The sequence below is a fragment of the Serinus canaria genome, chromosome 8, assembly GCF_022539315.1.
Source record: "Serinus canaria isolate serCan28SL12 chromosome 8, serCan2020, whole genome shotgun sequence".
In the NCBI taxonomy this organism is placed as follows: domain Eukaryota; kingdom Metazoa; phylum Chordata; class Aves; order Passeriformes; family Fringillidae; genus Serinus; species Serinus canaria.
The window spans coordinates 26,309,016-26,325,703 of NC_066322.1; the positions used below are offsets into that span (position 1 = coordinate 26,309,016).

Below are 16,688 nucleotides of genomic sequence, written 5' to 3' on the forward strand. Positions count from 1 at the left end.
CTCCTCTGACCTACTGTGGAACTTCTTATCTTATTTGGAATATATTTGTGCTTCATGAAAGCATATTTGCTGCTGCTGCTGCTGGGAAAAGATTATTTCACAGCAACAATTTTATCTGATTTGTGCCCCAGCTTCTGAGAACATGTTTCTTTGGAGAGAAAAAAACCCCTTCACATTTATCCAAGCTTAGTTGGATTACATCTGAAATACTGTAATGCACCAATACCTTTTAATTTTTTTAAGATCAAGTAATAGGTAAAACCCTCATGCTAAACTCAAATCAAAGAAGGTAGTATCAGTTTATTTTTTCTACTGTCACCTCTCACATTACTCTTCCTAAGTGTAAGGGAAATGTGAAAGCTGAGTAGAAGATTGAGCTCATCAGGTTGATCTCATTTAAACTGCTTGGAGCTGTGGGGGACTCCTCAGAGAACCAAAATATTACTATACAGCCCATTCTTCCCTGAAGGCTCTTTTCTCTTCTTCTTATCAATAAAAAAAAAGAGGTATCTTTAAGCACAGGAAAACCAGAATAATAGGTTAATGCCAGCACAGCTTTACATCAAAAAGCTTCAGGAACCAGCTGGAACAGCTGAGAGGTTCTAAGAAACAAAGCTGGATTAAAAAATCCCGTCCTAAAAAAGCTATGACACTAAATAATTAATTTATTTAAATTGGCAAGAACTAGCAATACCATCCAGTCTAAATCAGATATTTTCTCAAGGGCTGTAGCCTTTTTGTATTTAGTACATTAAGAAAAATAAAATATATAAACATCCATATAGAATGCAGAACTTTTCACATAGTGCTCAACAGAACCTATGGAAACTACTCAGGCCAAAAACCCAATTCCAATCTGGATTAAGTGGGAAAAACTTCATGATTTTTAAGCAAATGAACAGGATTTGAGACACATTTTAACAGACTAATGCAACAGTTAATTGTACTACTGCTAAACTACTCAAATGTTCAAACATGCCTTAACAGGATTTCTTAATGAGACCATGACTATTGCATTTGCTGCAATGTGTCTTGGATGACCTCCCTTAATACCAAAAGTAATACAAGGCACATTAAAGAAGGGGCACAGGAGCAACATTACTCTTTTTTGGATGTGTGTATTTTTATTTGCTGTCAAAAGGTAGACACACCACTCTTTTGGGCATGAAATCATGGTAGACTGTCCATTTATTGATAGGTATCAGAAATAGGTGCATCTACAAGCACAGCTTTTAAAGGGTAAAACCAATTCCCAAGAAGCTACTCTATATGCCTTCAGGTCAGCTGTGTGCACTTCAAACCATAGCTGGTTTATGCATATTTTATATTAAACATGGTATATGCATATTTTATAATGAATATAAAAACTTACTGTGAGTAAACCAATGAATCTTTAAAGAATGCTCTTTTCAAACAGACAGCACCAGCTTCTGCAACACAGCCCTTAAATTAATACCATTTTAATAGAAGCTTTTAAAAACAGGTGCTCCATGGTTTTTAATATTATTTTGCAATCTTATTTATGAATTACAAAATACAAGGATGTCAGACATAGCAGGTCAAACATGCAAGGTTTTTTTGCTCATTTCATATCTTCTTTTTGATCTTAATGCACAAGAGCATCCACAGGTGCTGTAGAGAGCTCCTGATGAACTGAGGACACAGATCCTGCCCTGACTCTGTGACATGAAGCAAGTCTAGAAGATATCTAGGCAGTTTTAAGTGGCATATGAACCAGAACACCAGACTCCAAACGTATCTTTCTCCCTCTTGTGGCTGGTATCAGCATTCCTCCAGTTTCCTGATAGAACACAGCTTCTCACATGTGATCAGACAAGCCCGTGGCTTCTAATCATTCACTGCTCTCATTGTAGCTGTAATTTCCAACACTCAACCAAAATTATTACCTTTAAACAAGTGTACTTCCATGGGCAGTTTCCCAGGTTATATGCAATACATCAAAGGACACTTGCCTATGCTAACACAGCTTCTCTCTGCACATATTGCTGGAGGAAAAACAGCAGTTAACAAGGTAGAAGGCATCTACTGCCACTGATATTGGTATTATTCCCTCTTAAAGCAAGTTAAAGCATCAGCTCAACAGTGCAATCTCTTCTCAGTTAAGTCATGTAATTACAAACGCTGCACAGAATCATTAAATAAATATAAAGTAAAAAAGTTGGAACATACGGTGCTACTCACTGAATGGTCCAGTTTGAGTCTTTTCTCCTCAGATCTTTGCTTCTGTTTAAGAATTAATTCATTAACTAAAAAATATAAATAAGACATCAAAGAGATGGATTTGAACTTCACCAGACCAGTATGTAAGTTCTACCCCAATATATTTACTTTAGTTATTAATTCCACAGTAAGATGCTTTTCAGTAATTAAAACAGTAGAAGATGTCTCCACTAGCTTCCTTACCAATTTTATTCTGTGGTGTTTTTTTGTAATGTATATAAACACTTTTTAAAAATCATCAACAAATACAATGCCTACACATTCTCCAAATTGATTCAGTTCCTTTTTCTGAACACCCACCGTTCCTTGAGAAAGTTTTCAACTCCAAGGCAAAAGAATATCAGAGAAGAGTATGAGGGAGATAGATCAGGAAATGTTCTACTATAGGCCAAAAAGTCAGCCCAGCTGAATAGAACAACTTTTTCCTTATCATGTGCATTTCTAAAGATACACTTCTGCTATAATTTAATTTTATGCCAATCTAGAGAATGCAAAGAGAAAGATAACTTCAATCCTTTGCACACATATACATACAAGCTCTTCCCCCTCCAACACATACCTCAAATCCCTGGACAGAGAAGTGTGGAAACACTCTTTAGCCCAACATGTACTCCAAGACCTGCCTCAGCACCATCTCCAGCACAACATGATTAGGTCTAAATCAGGATGCCCATTTCTGAAGCATTCCTTAGCTACTGTGGCTTTTCAGGCATTTATTATTAAATGGGTATCTCAGCTCATGAAATCAAGATTTGCTCTAATTTGGTATTTCACACTGCAATGTGTTTCCTTTAATCTTTTCTCTACAAAACTAAGTTTTAAACTGTATTTCCACCTAGCAACATGTACTCCCTCTTTCAGGGGCAGTTAGGATTGCATATAGGTATATGTATGAATATTTTCTCTGTATCTAATTTACAACTACATCCATCACGTGGGCTTCACTCACTACTGCAGCCAAAATAGCACAGATTCTAATACAGCCTCCACCCTTTCAGTGTCCAAGCTTTGTAAACAGGGCATGTCCTTTATTATTAGGCAGACAAGAGTGCAAGAAAATAAAAGTAAAGAGATTCACATCTCTAGCCATAAGAAAAACAGCTTTGCTTTTCACAGTATGGAAACAGCAGCAAGTTAATCTCACTACTGTCACTAAGCACACAGAACCGCTGGAGGCAGTGCAGTATTAACAATTTATAGCACTAACCTTTTTTATATAAAAATGACAACCAAGGGGCTGATATTTGGATTTTATTTCCAACATCCAGAAGACTGTAATTTACAGGACAAATTTACAAGTGCCTGCCTTCCTTAACAACTAAGATGTTTCTCATGCAAGCAAGCCTAAAGCTTACCTAAGAAATTGGGATAAAGATGATCTATGTTGTCCACAACATAGTTGCATTTGGGACATCTGTTATTGTCCTCCAGGCTCTGGTGAATACATTTATAACTGTTCAAAAACAAAAAACAAGAAAAAAACAAGTGAGCCCAATGAAGGAACAAAACAAGCACAAGGTAAATAACATCAGCCTTAGACAAGGTGCATTGTTTGTGTTGCCAGCAAACAGCTGTGCTGCCAAGAACCTACAGTGGAGTCAAAACGTTCCAGTGTTTGAACTCAGAGTGTGCTACAGTACAAAGCAAAAGTTTCTGGCAAGGATTACAAAATTTAGTCAAGTACTTCACTCTTATTTCCCTGAGGATTACTGCAATGTGGATACTCCAGCCACAATACCATCTCAAATTCATGCTCCCCACCACTTCCACAGGCAGAGGTAGCAAACAGATTGAATTACTCAAAAGCAACTCTGCTAGTTTAGCTGAATACTTAGCAATCAACACTAAAAGCATTTTAGGTAATTGAGCAGAGGAAACACCTTCACCAGTTTCTCCTATTTCCCCCCACAGCTGCTTTTCTATCAGTGGCTTCAAAGGTGCTCACTCCTGAATTGAGGGACAGAGGAATGAGAAGATACACTTCAGCATCAGGATTAAGCATCTCACTAAGAGCCTGCTTGATGTCAGCTCCTGATAGAGACACCAGATGGTAACATTGGTCCACTCCTTCTAAATAAAGGTATTTCAGTGTTTCTCATCTCAGCTCTCTAAAAAGTTACAGGTCACAGGGATAAAGTGTTACCACAGAGGGCACAAAACCAGCTATTATCTTACCTGCAGCACATCAAAACTTTCTGAAAGGTACCTGAATCTGCTGCTTAAGAAAGTGCTTTATGCTACTATAATACTACTTCTTACACGGTTTATTTCTAACTAGCGGACACTACAAGAGTATAACATAGACAGGACACTATAGGACATCATGGTTCAACATTTATACCAATCCCTAGAGAAGAGGAGAAGTAGCAAGTGGTTCCAGAAATGCCCCTCGAGGGTTCTTGCACTTCTCCATGAAACATTTGCTCCTCATGACAGCCAGAGATAACACACTGAAAAGTGAGTGGGGCCAGGCCAATTCAATACAACAGGAAAGCCTGAAGCATGTCCTCTCTCACAAGGTTTAAAATAATTGCAATCTACAATGTACAAGGCACTTCAAACTGTGCACAGTCTTGCACAAAAGGCAAGGAGGAGCTGCCAACATTGCTCTCAACACCTCTATAGAGGTGATGCCAATAGAAGTGAATTAACAAACTCTTCTGACTCTGGGTAGTGGGTGTCACCAGCAGTTTATGAACATTCTTTTTCTTTACAAAAGAAATATGGTGGCACAGCACTAATTCTTAGAGACACTTGGATTTTTTTTCTTTTTAATCTAACAGGTATCCATCTTTTAAAAATTTATTTCAACCTCCTTCTTCAGTGTAGGGACAGAAGACAGAAAAGAAACAAACTCAGAATGAAAGGGTATCACAGCAACACCTGTCTGAACATGCTGTAAGAGATGGACATTTTATGCACTACAAGAAACCAAGCATTACCAGAAGCTGTGTCCACATTTCGTCATGTAGGCTTCTTCAATCATATCAAAACAGATGGGGCTGAAAACAAAGCAAAGTAAAAATCAGAGAGATTACTTTTTTATGTTAAAATATGGAGAAAAGTATTATTAACTCAAAGCAACCACCTAATAATACTTAGGTAATAATCTCCTATATGTAAAATGAAAGGACATACTAGTGCAACAGCAACCAGCAGTATAAAGATCAAAAGGGCAATCCACAGTTCTTTGAACTCTGAATGATACTGAAGTTTGCTACAATTAGAAACCAGTAAGTGTTCACCCTTAAGCTTTTAACACCTGCAGACAACCTAAACAAAGCCAGAGAATCTTCAACAGGCTGCAGAAGAACCTTCACACTATCTGTACTAGGGTTCAAACAAAATGTAAAAAACCCGGGGGCTTTTTTTCTCCTTTCCTTTTTTTCAGACAATAGCTATCTATCATTTTTAAAAGTGGCACAAAGAGGCAGAGCAGATCAGCAACAGCAATGATGTCATGAGAACAAGAACTAACAAATAGGTGGAGAAGGTGCAAACGAGGAGGTGTGTCTGCAGAGCACTGCCAGGGTTGAGGTTGCAGGAGAGCAGGATGAAATCAACAGGGAGCAGGTGATACCAAGCCAAAGGTGGGAAAGGTGGAATAACTAGTTAGTGACCAGAGCACAGCCAGCTCTCTGTGAAGGATCACCAATAACCAAGCAGGGATCTGAAGAGAAGGATGTGCAAGCAAGCAGTGCTCCACAGGAATCTGAGCACAAGAAGAGAAAGGAATCCAGTGAGATGGGCAGTGGAAGAAATCTGGCTCCTCTGCCTGTGACATGTTTGAAAGGAAAATGAAACAAATGAAAGAGGAAAGCTGCATCCATCATACTTCCAGTGATTCCTGTGGCTGCTCCCCCTGATAACTGGTGGGATTTGCTGTCACATACATACTCATCTCCAGGTCTTGGCCAACCATCCAGCAAGATGCCATGGGCAGCAACATCACAGTTCTGCACATAACACATGGATCAGCTGGGTCACAAGCTTCAGCTTGTTTTCAATGCCTTACAGAGATCCAAATGCTCTCCTCTCACTCCCTTCAAGTCCACACCAATCTCAGTTCCGAGAGGCTTTCACCAGCACTTGTTTTCCTCAGAAACAGCCTCCTCCCACCTTCTGCCAACAAGACAGTTCTCACCGAAGGAGCTGTTAATAAACTGTTAACAACTTCTGCAAACCAGGAATCTTTTCTGCATCCAAAACCCAGATCAGACTGAAAAAAGCAATGCTTGTCTGAGCAGGGGAGGGGAGCATCTCCACAGAAGGCATTCCCCATTCTGTAATCCATTTTAGAGTATACTAACATATACTCTATATATGTAGAGTTGTTACCCCATTATAAAACAAATCTTAACAAAACCAGGAGAGGAGAAACACCTCCTAAATACTTTTTAATACATAGAGGTGAAGCTGTGGCCCCTGCTAATGCAAGCCCCTGCTCTGAATCCTCATACTGGAAAACACAGCTGTCATGAAAGGTTTGTCCAGTCTAATACACAAGCGAGGTTGTCCGAGAAATTTCACCAAATCACCTGTACAAACACAGAGTAAAGGCAAACAAATCAAACCAGAATGCTATTCTCTGAACCAATTGAGCCATCTCAAAAGAGGCCTCAAGAATAATTAATACACACCTGTCCCTCTTCCACCTTGACGGACCTTTTTCTACACTTGCCTTGAGTAGCACCAACTTCAGGAGTCCAAGTCACTTTTTTCAAGTTATTTAGTTTCAAGGCACTGTTTAGTCAGAATAAATCACAAGCACACTCAGCCAGCACAGGCTGATTATTAGCAGGAGAATAAGGCTCTGAATTCTATTAGCTGGACTTTAAAAGAGGAAGTCTAAGACTTAGGGTTAGATTAATATCTAAGGGTAGTTTCTCCCTACTGGCAATGGTGATGAACAATTTAACTTCTTGACCTTCTTCTATTCACACTGTATAACTGAAGTATATGCTCTGTGTCATGCTAGAAACTGCTATTCCCCACAGGGCCAGAGGGGATGCTCCTAATGCCCTGAAGCAATCAACAAGGCTGTAATGTTCCCCTGTCTGCAGGAGAACATCACAAATTAGAGCTAAAATAGGAAGATTACCTCCTAACATGCCAGTCACACGAGATCACTGTTCCCAAACTACTCCTTCATACCAGTTTGACTGGAGAAGTGACAGTGCCAAAATAGTTGAGAAAAAGCAATCAGAGCCAACAAATAGAGCTATTCAGTACCAGGGACATCATTAAAAGTACTGAAGTTTCCATTAAGAACTGTTTCCCCTGAAATGCTCCCTGATTTACAACTGGAAACAAGATTGATACATTTCAATACAAACTGAAGCCAAGCTGACTGCAACAGGTGAAAGTTGCCATGCAACAGTTGTTTGAAGCTAATCTAACACAAAGGGAAAGTTAAGAAACAGGAGGGATGGGGACTTGCGACATATTACAGTTTGTAGTGTACACTGTAACAGGGAAACAGAAGTATGGTGAAATCAAGGCTTCTGTGCATGAGGCAGCAATATTATTCTCCACTTGTCTTTAGCAGCAAAGTCAGGTTAAAAGGATGCAAACTTCAGCAAGTCAAAAATGTCACTGATCACTGCAAAATAAGCCATCAGCATCTAATAAACACTATTTTTTAATCCAGCACTGCTAAAGTTTACCATTCTTTCTCTGCAGGGCAGACCGCATACATTTTAATCATCTACTTTAATCAAGTTCATGGCTCTAAGTTTTACCAGTTGTTTTCCAGGCACCTCTCAAGAGCGCTAATGTCACCCTACTGCTCCACAAACACCTGGCTGAAGTGGTCACTGATATTTAAACACACTTCAGTAGCAAACAAGATTTATTATAGTGCCTGCCTCCTGTTCAGCCCCTCTCTGGTCTACTCAGAGACCAGGACTTGCTGCAGGCTCTCTCCTTCCCATGGAAAGTGGCCAGGTTAAAGATCACTGCTGGTACTATCTACTCACTATGAGGCTCTATTATAACAACTGGTAGTAAAACTCCTTGTAGATGGTATGCAAACAGCTTGCTGTGTTTTTAGTTTGTGACTTCAGGGCAAATTTGCAATATTCCTTACTAAAATTGCTTTCCAGACCACAAAAATGGGAACAACTACACTCAGCCCATGCCTGGATTAACAGGTAACCAGCTGAGGAAAGAACTGGTTTTAAAAACCCATGAACCTGTAAGTCCAGGTGGCACACAGCCCTTCCCACAGCTGAGCTGTGGTACTGGGTGTTGATCTCCAGATCAGTGTGCAACACCCCCTCTTCCATCATTTGTGCCAGAGCTCAGAAACAAGGACTGGTATGAAGCAAACACTGAAGAGCCAGGGAAGAGCCACTCCATCCAGGGAGCCAAGCAGATAGTAACTGGTTTTAGAGAACTTTAGTCAACCACTAATTGGGAGGGCAAATACAAGGCCTGGGAAAACTAAGCAATTACATCGCTGGGCAGCAGAAAATCACCTGATTAGAGAAGTCCCTTTCAGACACTCTCCAGGCAAGTGGAAAGACACCTGGCTACAGAAGCAGCACAAAAATACCTTTATATTCTGCAGCCTGCACTAAGAGAATCAAAGTTTTCCCTGTTATAATAAAGCTGCCCACTAAGTCAGACCTACCTGCAGTCCTGACTGGAGTTACACATTTCCAGGCAGAAGGTGACATACATCACAAACAGGAGGCACCTGCAAACTCCTGAGCATACACTGGCTAAACATTTCACAACCCAAAGCAGCAACACAAGACAATTTTTACCCCAGAGCCTCTGCCTCACTTGAGACAGTGCATTCAGAAGACAGGCAGGGAGGTCTCACACATAAACATTACTGAGGGAATTTGCACTTGCACCTTCACATTCAAAACTAACCCAAACTTCTTTTCTCTTTCCCACCTTCTATCTGGTACAGGAATAATCTACCACTGAGCTTACAACTGTAGCTAACAGAAATTCACAGCTCATGTTCAGAAAAATTATCAAATGTTCTCTGCAGCTGGCAGCATCTTGAATTATCCTTACAGAGGCAAAAAGGGCATGGGGCAAACTTCTGTTTCTCACACTGAGATGTGTAAAGCTTGTTTAAATCAATTATTTAAACAAACACACACCTGCCTTCTTGGACATTGCTCAAAACTCCAGAGCTGCCCAGTTTGGTTTATTTCTACATAACTGTATTGCTAACTCAAATTAAAAAAAAAAAATATGGATACTGTTATTTGAAGCTAGAACAGTAATAAGTAAGAACAAGCCCTTTAGCCCACAGAAATATAGAGTAGTGAAAAACCCAAATTAACTATAATCATTGTCTGCTCTTAAAGCTTCTGACCTGCACTCCAGTATGCTCAATGTGGCTCTTGTAAATACTAAGAAAAGACATTTTGCCCTGAGTACTACTGGGCTGATTTCTTTCCTCTCACTTGTTCAGTCAGTAGTGCTTCTCAATGATGAGAAAACAGCTAATCACAGGTTCTCCTTGAAGCATGTACAGTACTTACCTGCAGAAAAAAAGCAAGAACCTCAGTTTTCTGAACATCTAAAAATATGTCAAGTCTACAAATTGGTTATGGGTGTAATTTCCTTTCCAAACCCCTCATTTCTACAACAGACAACAAAATAAAGAGCTGACTGGAAAGGGCAGGGAGCCATACTGGCAGAACTCTACTGCCAGAATGTAAGAGTAGATGGAACAGAGGAGAATGAGCACTTGTGTTCATGCCCCATCACCAGAAAACCTGTGAGCAACTGAGCTCACACCAAGAGCTCTTAAATCCACCTAACATGGCCTAGAACCAGAGCAGGGCATCAGTGATGACAGCAGTCCTCTCATCCCCATTCTGCTACTGAGCAAACTACTAACTACAGTAATAAGCAGTAATTTTTGACTATTACTTATTCCTAACAATTACTTACTTTTTTTTTTTTCTGCCACTAACTTCTTAGCAGCTTCAGGTTTTCACTTCAGTAGCAAAGGTATTTCCTATCATCTCTGCTAAAGACTTTACAAGCTGTAAAGTTAAGCTACAGGGTTTTCAGACAATATCTGTCCTCTGGGAGATGCCTCACATCCAATCCTCACCTGTAAGTCAGAGCTTACATTAGAGCTGTCAAAATCATCTTGGAAGCTGTGGCCCTTATAATTTTCTATTTTTTACTATTTCCTTTCCATACATGACTTTCCTACAACTTGATATTTTTCCCACTACCTCTTCCCTGTTTGCCTTTCTCTCTAAGGACCTAACCTTACTTCCTGTTCTCACATTTTAGCATATACAGCCAGCTACAAAAATCAAACCTACTTCTTATGTTGGGAGCTTTGAATCCCATCAGCAACAGGTTCTTTTCAAAACTGCAAATTACCAGCAGTTCTCAAACCATGGGCCTTAGTTTGCCAATTATGTTGAAAGGTGATTTCCAGCTATGAGCTACAGCTGGATGGCTGGATTCAAGAAAACAACATCTGAAAAACGTTTAAACCATCACAGAAGAAATTCCCTACTAATCTAGTTTTGGGTGCCTGCTTGGCACAAAACTTATTGCTGTTTCAAACTAGACAACCTTTTCCAGCAACACAGGCAAACCAAGCCAGCTTTGCTGGAGCTATCAACCATCATGAGGCTCCTTGAAGTCCCTTCCAGAGGGGCACTTAATCCTTTGCTGATTCCTCTTCCCAAGATGAGAGGGCTCCAGACCACTTGAGGTCACATTGTCCAGGAACACAAGGCAGTTGCTGTGTTGTCAGAACACTGTGAGGAAACATCTCGTGCTGCAGGGCCTTTCCAACAACTTGGGGGCACTCATGGAGGAACCTGCCAGGAATAACCTGATTTTGCTTAAAAATAGAGAGGGTGGAGGCAATTCTGCTACACAGGGCCTAAACCAGACAAATTCAGAGAATCAGTTAGGTTGGAAAAGACCTCTGAGATCAAGTCCAACCTATGACCCCACACCACCATGCCAACTAGACCAGAGCAGAGTCCTGAATGCTATGTCCAGTTGTTCCCTGAATAGCTCCAGGGATGGTGACTCCACCACCTCCCTGGGCAGCCTATTTCAATATATAATCAACCCTTCGAGGAAGAAATTCTTCCTAACATCCAACCTAAACCTTCCCTGGTGCAGCTTAAGGCTGTGTCCACTTGTCCTGTTACTAGCTATCAGAGAGGAGAGTCTGATCCCCCCCCTGGCTGCAATGTCCTGTCACAAAGTTCTAAAAAGTGATAAAGTCCCCTCCTGAGCCGTTTCTCCTCCCTAGGCTCCCCATCTCCCCTCCCAGCTGGTCCTGGTGCTCCAGCCCCTTCCCCAGCTCCGCTGCCCTTTTCTGGACCCTCTCTTACAGCTCCATGTCCTTCCTGAATTGAGAGGCCCAGAACTGGACACAGGACTGGAGGTGTGGCCTCACCAGAGCCCAGCACAGAGGAACAATCACTTCCCTAGCCCTGCTGGCCACACTGTTTCTGACAGAGAGAGGCACAAAAGAGGGAAAACCCCAAAGCCACAATCCCCGGAGGGCAGCAGCCGCTCCAGCGCCAGGAGGGGCTGCCGGCTGCTCCCTCCTCCCGCCGCTATTCCACACTCCCCAGGCTTCCCGACGGCATGGCGGCGCCCCGGCTTCCCCCAGCGACATATCGCGACATATCGCGCTCACCACACGAAGTCGTTGCTCTTGTCCTCGTAGGAGTTAATGAGCCCGTTACAGAGCGGGGTGAGCAGCGGCCTCTTCCTGCCGCCGCCCCCCGGCGCCGCGGAGGAGCCGCCGGGCCGCGCCGCCCCCGCCGCCAGCCGGGCCAGCCCCGCGCCCGACCCCGACACAGCCGCCGCCACCAGCACGGGCCGCGCCGCTGCGCCGCCCGAGGAGGACGAGCCGGGGGCCATGGCCGCCGAGGAGGAGGAGGAGGAGGAGGATGAGGATGACGAGGAAGAGGAGGAAGAGGAGGCCGGTGTGGCGGCGGGCGGCACGGCGGGGTGCGGCGGGCGGCTGCCCGACATGCCGAGGCCGGGCCGGGCCGGGCGGAGCGGCCTCAGCGCATCCCCGTGCGCGCGGGGGAAAATAAAGTTCCTTCAAAGAAAAAAAAAAAAAAAAAAGGGGGGTGGGGGGAAGGGAAAAAAAAAAAGAAAAATGAGAAAATCCCACAATTAAAAAAAAAAAAAAAAAACCCAAACGAAAACGGCGGCCCCGGCGCGGCGCTTGTTCAAGCTTTATTGACAGGCGGACAGCGCGGCCGCGCGTGCGCGGGGCGGGGCCTCGCCCCTGAGGGGCGGGGCGGGGCGGGGCCGGGCCACTCTCCCCTCACGGACCGGCAGCAGCCGGGGCTGCTGGGGGCTGCTGGGGCTTGCGGTTCTCCTCTCCCCGCCTCGGAACGTGGGCCAGGAGCTTCTAGCCGCGCCTGAAGCTGCTCCCCCTTACACCACATCTAGTGTCGCCCAACCCTGAGGCCCAAGTCTGTTGATGAGTGGCTGAGGGAGCTGACGGGGCTCAGCTTGTAGGAAAGGAGGCTTGGGGGGACCTTCTTGCTCCCTGGGACCACCTGCCAAGAGGTTGTGGCCAGGTGAGGGTGGGAATCTACTAGGCAAGCAGCGAGAGGTTGGACATAGTCTCAAGCTCCGCCAAGGGAGGTCCAGGCTGGACATAGGGAGGAATTTTTTCACGCCCAAGGGTGATTATGCATTGGAATGGGCTGCCCAGGGAGGCGGTGGAGTCACTGCCCTGGGAGGTGTTTAAGGAAAGACTGTACGTGGTACTTGGTGCCATGGTCTAAATCACGGTTTTGGGTCATAAGTTGGGCTCAATGACCTCATAAGTCTTTTTTTTTTTTTTTTTTTGGTACTCATGGGTGTTTTCCAACCTAACTGGGTCTGTGATTCTGGTGATTCTGTGATCTCCCTCAGAGCACTGAGGGGAAGGCAGCCAGGCCTCAGAGGGAAATGTGATAGACTGTCACTCAGAGACCTTCCCTGAGCACCCGTCACCACAGAGATCCTGTGAAGGGCAGGGCTGATCTTCTCTCACAGGGTGTTCTTCACCTTAGATACCTACCCCAAAAGGCAGCTGCAAGCATGCTGAGCTTTATCCCCATGTGCCATGCAACCCCACACAAAGAAATAGATCCATGGACTGAGGCCAATTGTGTGAGGTTCAACAAGTGCTCAGTCTGCACTTGGGTCACAAGAATCCCAGGCAGTGCAACAGACTAGAGGAGAAGTGGCCTAGTGGAGGAGGACCTGAGGGTGCAGCAGCCTCACCTCAAGTGCTCTGTCCAGTTCTGGGCCTCTTGACTGCAAGAAAGACTTTGAGGGGCTGAAGTGGGCCCAGAGAAAGGCAACAGGGCTGGGAAAAGGGCTGGAGGACAAGTCCTCTGAGGAGCAGCTGAGGGAGCTGTGGGGGCTCGTGCTGAAGAAGAGGAGGCTCAGGGGGGACTTGATCACTCTAAAACTCCCTGATAGGAGGGTGTAGCCAGATGGGAATCAGGCTCTGCTCTCGGTTAACAACTGACAGGAGGAGAGGAAATGGCCACAACCTGGTCAGAGTAGTTTAAGGTTGGACATCAGGAAGAATTTCTTCATGAAAAAGGTTGTTAGGCATTAGAACAGGCTGCCCAGGGAGGTGGTGGAGTTCACCATCCCTGGAGCTGTTCAAGAAATGACTGGACATGGAACTCAGTGCTGTAGTCTGGGTGACAAGGTGGTGATCAATCACAGGTTGGACTAGATGATCTTGGAGATATTTTTCAACCTAAATGATTCTATGATTCTGTGAAAGATGTCTGGTGATGAGTGAACAGCTTTTCCCAGGTTTGTGCCAGCTCTCTGCTGCCTGGGTGGGTGGGAATCCCAATGGTGAGGACCCCAGCCTGTTGGGTTCCTGTTTCCCAACTGCAGGCCTGAGTTTTACAGAGCAAGGGCAGACCAGTTTCTGCACAAGTTAATTAGTAAAGTGTTGATAAAGGATGCCCCAAAGATGTTTTGGGTATTAGGAGAAATGCTGTCCTCACACCCAGCCTTTTGCAAGCCAAACTGAAAAGTTCATGAAGAACAGCACTTGTCAAGTCCTTGGCTGGGCCAGAAGTCCTGTGGAGAGATAGCTGCTGTTCCCTTTAATTTCTCTTTCAACAGCCTATGGAAACACCTTGCCTCCTTTGCATTGAGTAACTGTATTATCTGCAGTCAGCTTTACTTGTCTAGAGTGGAGGAGGCAGCTGGTGAAACACTGGGGCATTCCCTGAGGAGGGTAACCCTAAACCCAGGTATGGGAAAACGCCCAGAAAGATCAGCACTGCAGCACTCCTCCCAGCAGGGACAGCAGAGTGAGCTGTAAAACCAGTATGGGAGCTGGTAAAACTGGTCTGAGAGAGAGAAAAAGGTGCTTCAGGTAGGCAGTATTGGTCAGGAGACCTCCCAGGCATGCAGCAGGCTGGCAGGGATGCTGGATGACAAATGACCCAAAGGCAGCATGGCAAAACACAGCTCTGAATTTACCCTGGAGATGCAGCTGAAGGGGTAGAGCTGTGCAGTGCTCCTCCTGACCTCCTCTCTCAGAGGTGCTGGAGTACCATTGGGTATTTGATCTGTAGGTTTATCCCTCATGTTGGGGGAAATTGCCAAAGCAGTCAGCAAAACCCAAAACTGTCACTATAGGACACGAAAGAACACAAGTGCACACCGCTGTTCTCAAGGTGAAGAAAAAAGGGAAGTTTATTTTCTGACTCCAACATTTATAGTTTTCCAAAAATGACAGTGGATTGGAGGGTGACAGTGCCACCTCTCCAATGACACTGGACAAACCAACAGTCCATCAAATTTTTCCTCCTCCATAAAAGAATGAAAAACAATGAGTTATTTACAGAAAGTGTGTGAGAAAGTTGGCTACAATGATGTCAACATCTGAAGGCTTAGAAAGTCTTAAAAAATCAGGGCGACACCAAAATGTCTCTGAGGAATTCAGCCAAGTCAGGAATTTCAAAGTTAGAGTCCCCATGAGATCCAGGTCAGCAGTCTCACCTTTACAAGCTGACATCTGCCATTAGAGTCACTCCCATGAGTTAACTCTTTGTTGCTGTTTTTAAAAACATTTTAAAATAATTAATAACATTTTTAAATTTGGGAGTTTTCTTTTGGGTGTTTTCTTTTTGGTGTTTTCTTTTGGGTTTGGATTTTTTTGAAGCCACTGGGTTCCCCTGCTTTCTGTAAATAGCTTTCTGACTGGCAGGTCTCACGACTAGCTCCATAAAGTCATTGAAGTGTAGTGATTCCCCTTGTTTTCAGTGGAAGCAAAAGAGAATTGCTGTTATTTAGTCCATTCTTTCAGCCTGGCTGTTGGTGTCTGTGTGCATCTTATTTTCTATTGCTAAGAGAAAGGGAAGTCTCATTTCCTTCGTTTCCAGAGGGATGAAAAACTTTATGGATGAGTGCCTACAATAGACTTCAGAAGTAGCAAGCAGTAGTATTGGCAATAGCACAACACCATGCTTCACACTGAAATACTAGCTGATCCTTGAAAATTCTTGCTGATGGCATTACTAACTACTCCAGAGAGGAAAAAATGACACAGGCAAAAGCTGTTAAAGATCAAACATATGAGCACTTATGCCTATACACAACTGGCCTTCACAACATCCATTCCCTACACCCTGGCAATGAGTGTGAGTCCCAGCACTTGGGAAGATCTCCCTGGTTCCTGAGCTTTAGGATACCATTATGAGCTCTTGGAGACCCTCTGAGTGAACACTTTCTTTTCACTGCCTAGGTGCATTGGGAGCAGCCTCTGGCTCCTGGAGACACTTCTTTCCTGGGGCTACCTTGCATTCCCACTTCCACAATCCATGTGTGCAGCCTAAGGGAAGGTTAATTTGCCACTTAGTGGAGATACCTGTGTGTTGTATCAGGAAAAAGGACATGGAAAAAGTCTTCCAGTTCTAAAGTTCACTGCAGCTGGAACAGTAATTTGTCAGTTATCTTCTAGTTCTTGTTAGCACAAGATGAGCTCTAAGAAATAGTTTGATTTAGTCCAAGTATCAACAACACTGTGATTACTCTCAGTGGCCAGGATACAAGAGTGAAACAGGGTAGATCAGCTGTGAGAGGTTTCTCTGTCTCCTCCAGTCAGCAGTGTGCCTGTGCACTGCCTGCAGGCCAGAATCCTGCATTAGAGCACAACGCATGATGGGCTCAGCACAGAGGGGAAAGTCTTGGTGTGGGGACAGCTGCACCCTCATGTAGCACACTCTTCATAGTCCCTGCTTCCAGAGGATTGCCTGTGTTTCCTCACTTAGTCTGAATGGAGATAGGCCTGCCTGCCTTCAGAGGTGTGTGGATCAAGCATGGAAAGCAAATATCACCTATTCCCAAGTGGCCTGAAACTTTAGCTGCAAACAAATCAGTTTCTTTGGGACAAGCTGTCTCCAGCTATAGCCCTTAGTGGTTACTTTACACATAGAAAC

At 44.0% G+C, this 16,688-nt stretch overlaps 1 protein-coding gene across 2 annotated transcripts in view; it reads right to left on the minus strand.

The window, feature by feature from the left end:
- Positions 1-12,469, minus strand: part of COP1 (COP1 E3 ubiquitin ligase) — a 123,577-nt gene extending 111,108 nt beyond the window's left edge. The window contains exons 1-4 of one of the 2 annotated variants that reach the window (XM_030226651.2): positions 11,900-12,469; positions 5,184-5,243; positions 3,597-3,694; positions 2,203-2,267 (exon numbers count right to left, since the gene is read on the minus strand). In XM_030226651.2, coding sequence (XP_030082511.1) covers positions 2,203-2,267; positions 3,597-3,694; positions 5,184-5,243; positions 11,900-12,240 — 564 coding nt within the window. In that variant the 5' untranslated portion in view covers positions 12,241-12,469. Of the gene's footprint in view, positions 1-2,190; positions 2,268-3,596; positions 3,695-5,183; positions 5,244-11,899 lie in introns of both variants that reach the window. The other variant, XM_018911995.3, reaches the window with a different exon arrangement.
- Positions 12,470-16,688: the final 4,219 nt, after the last annotated feature.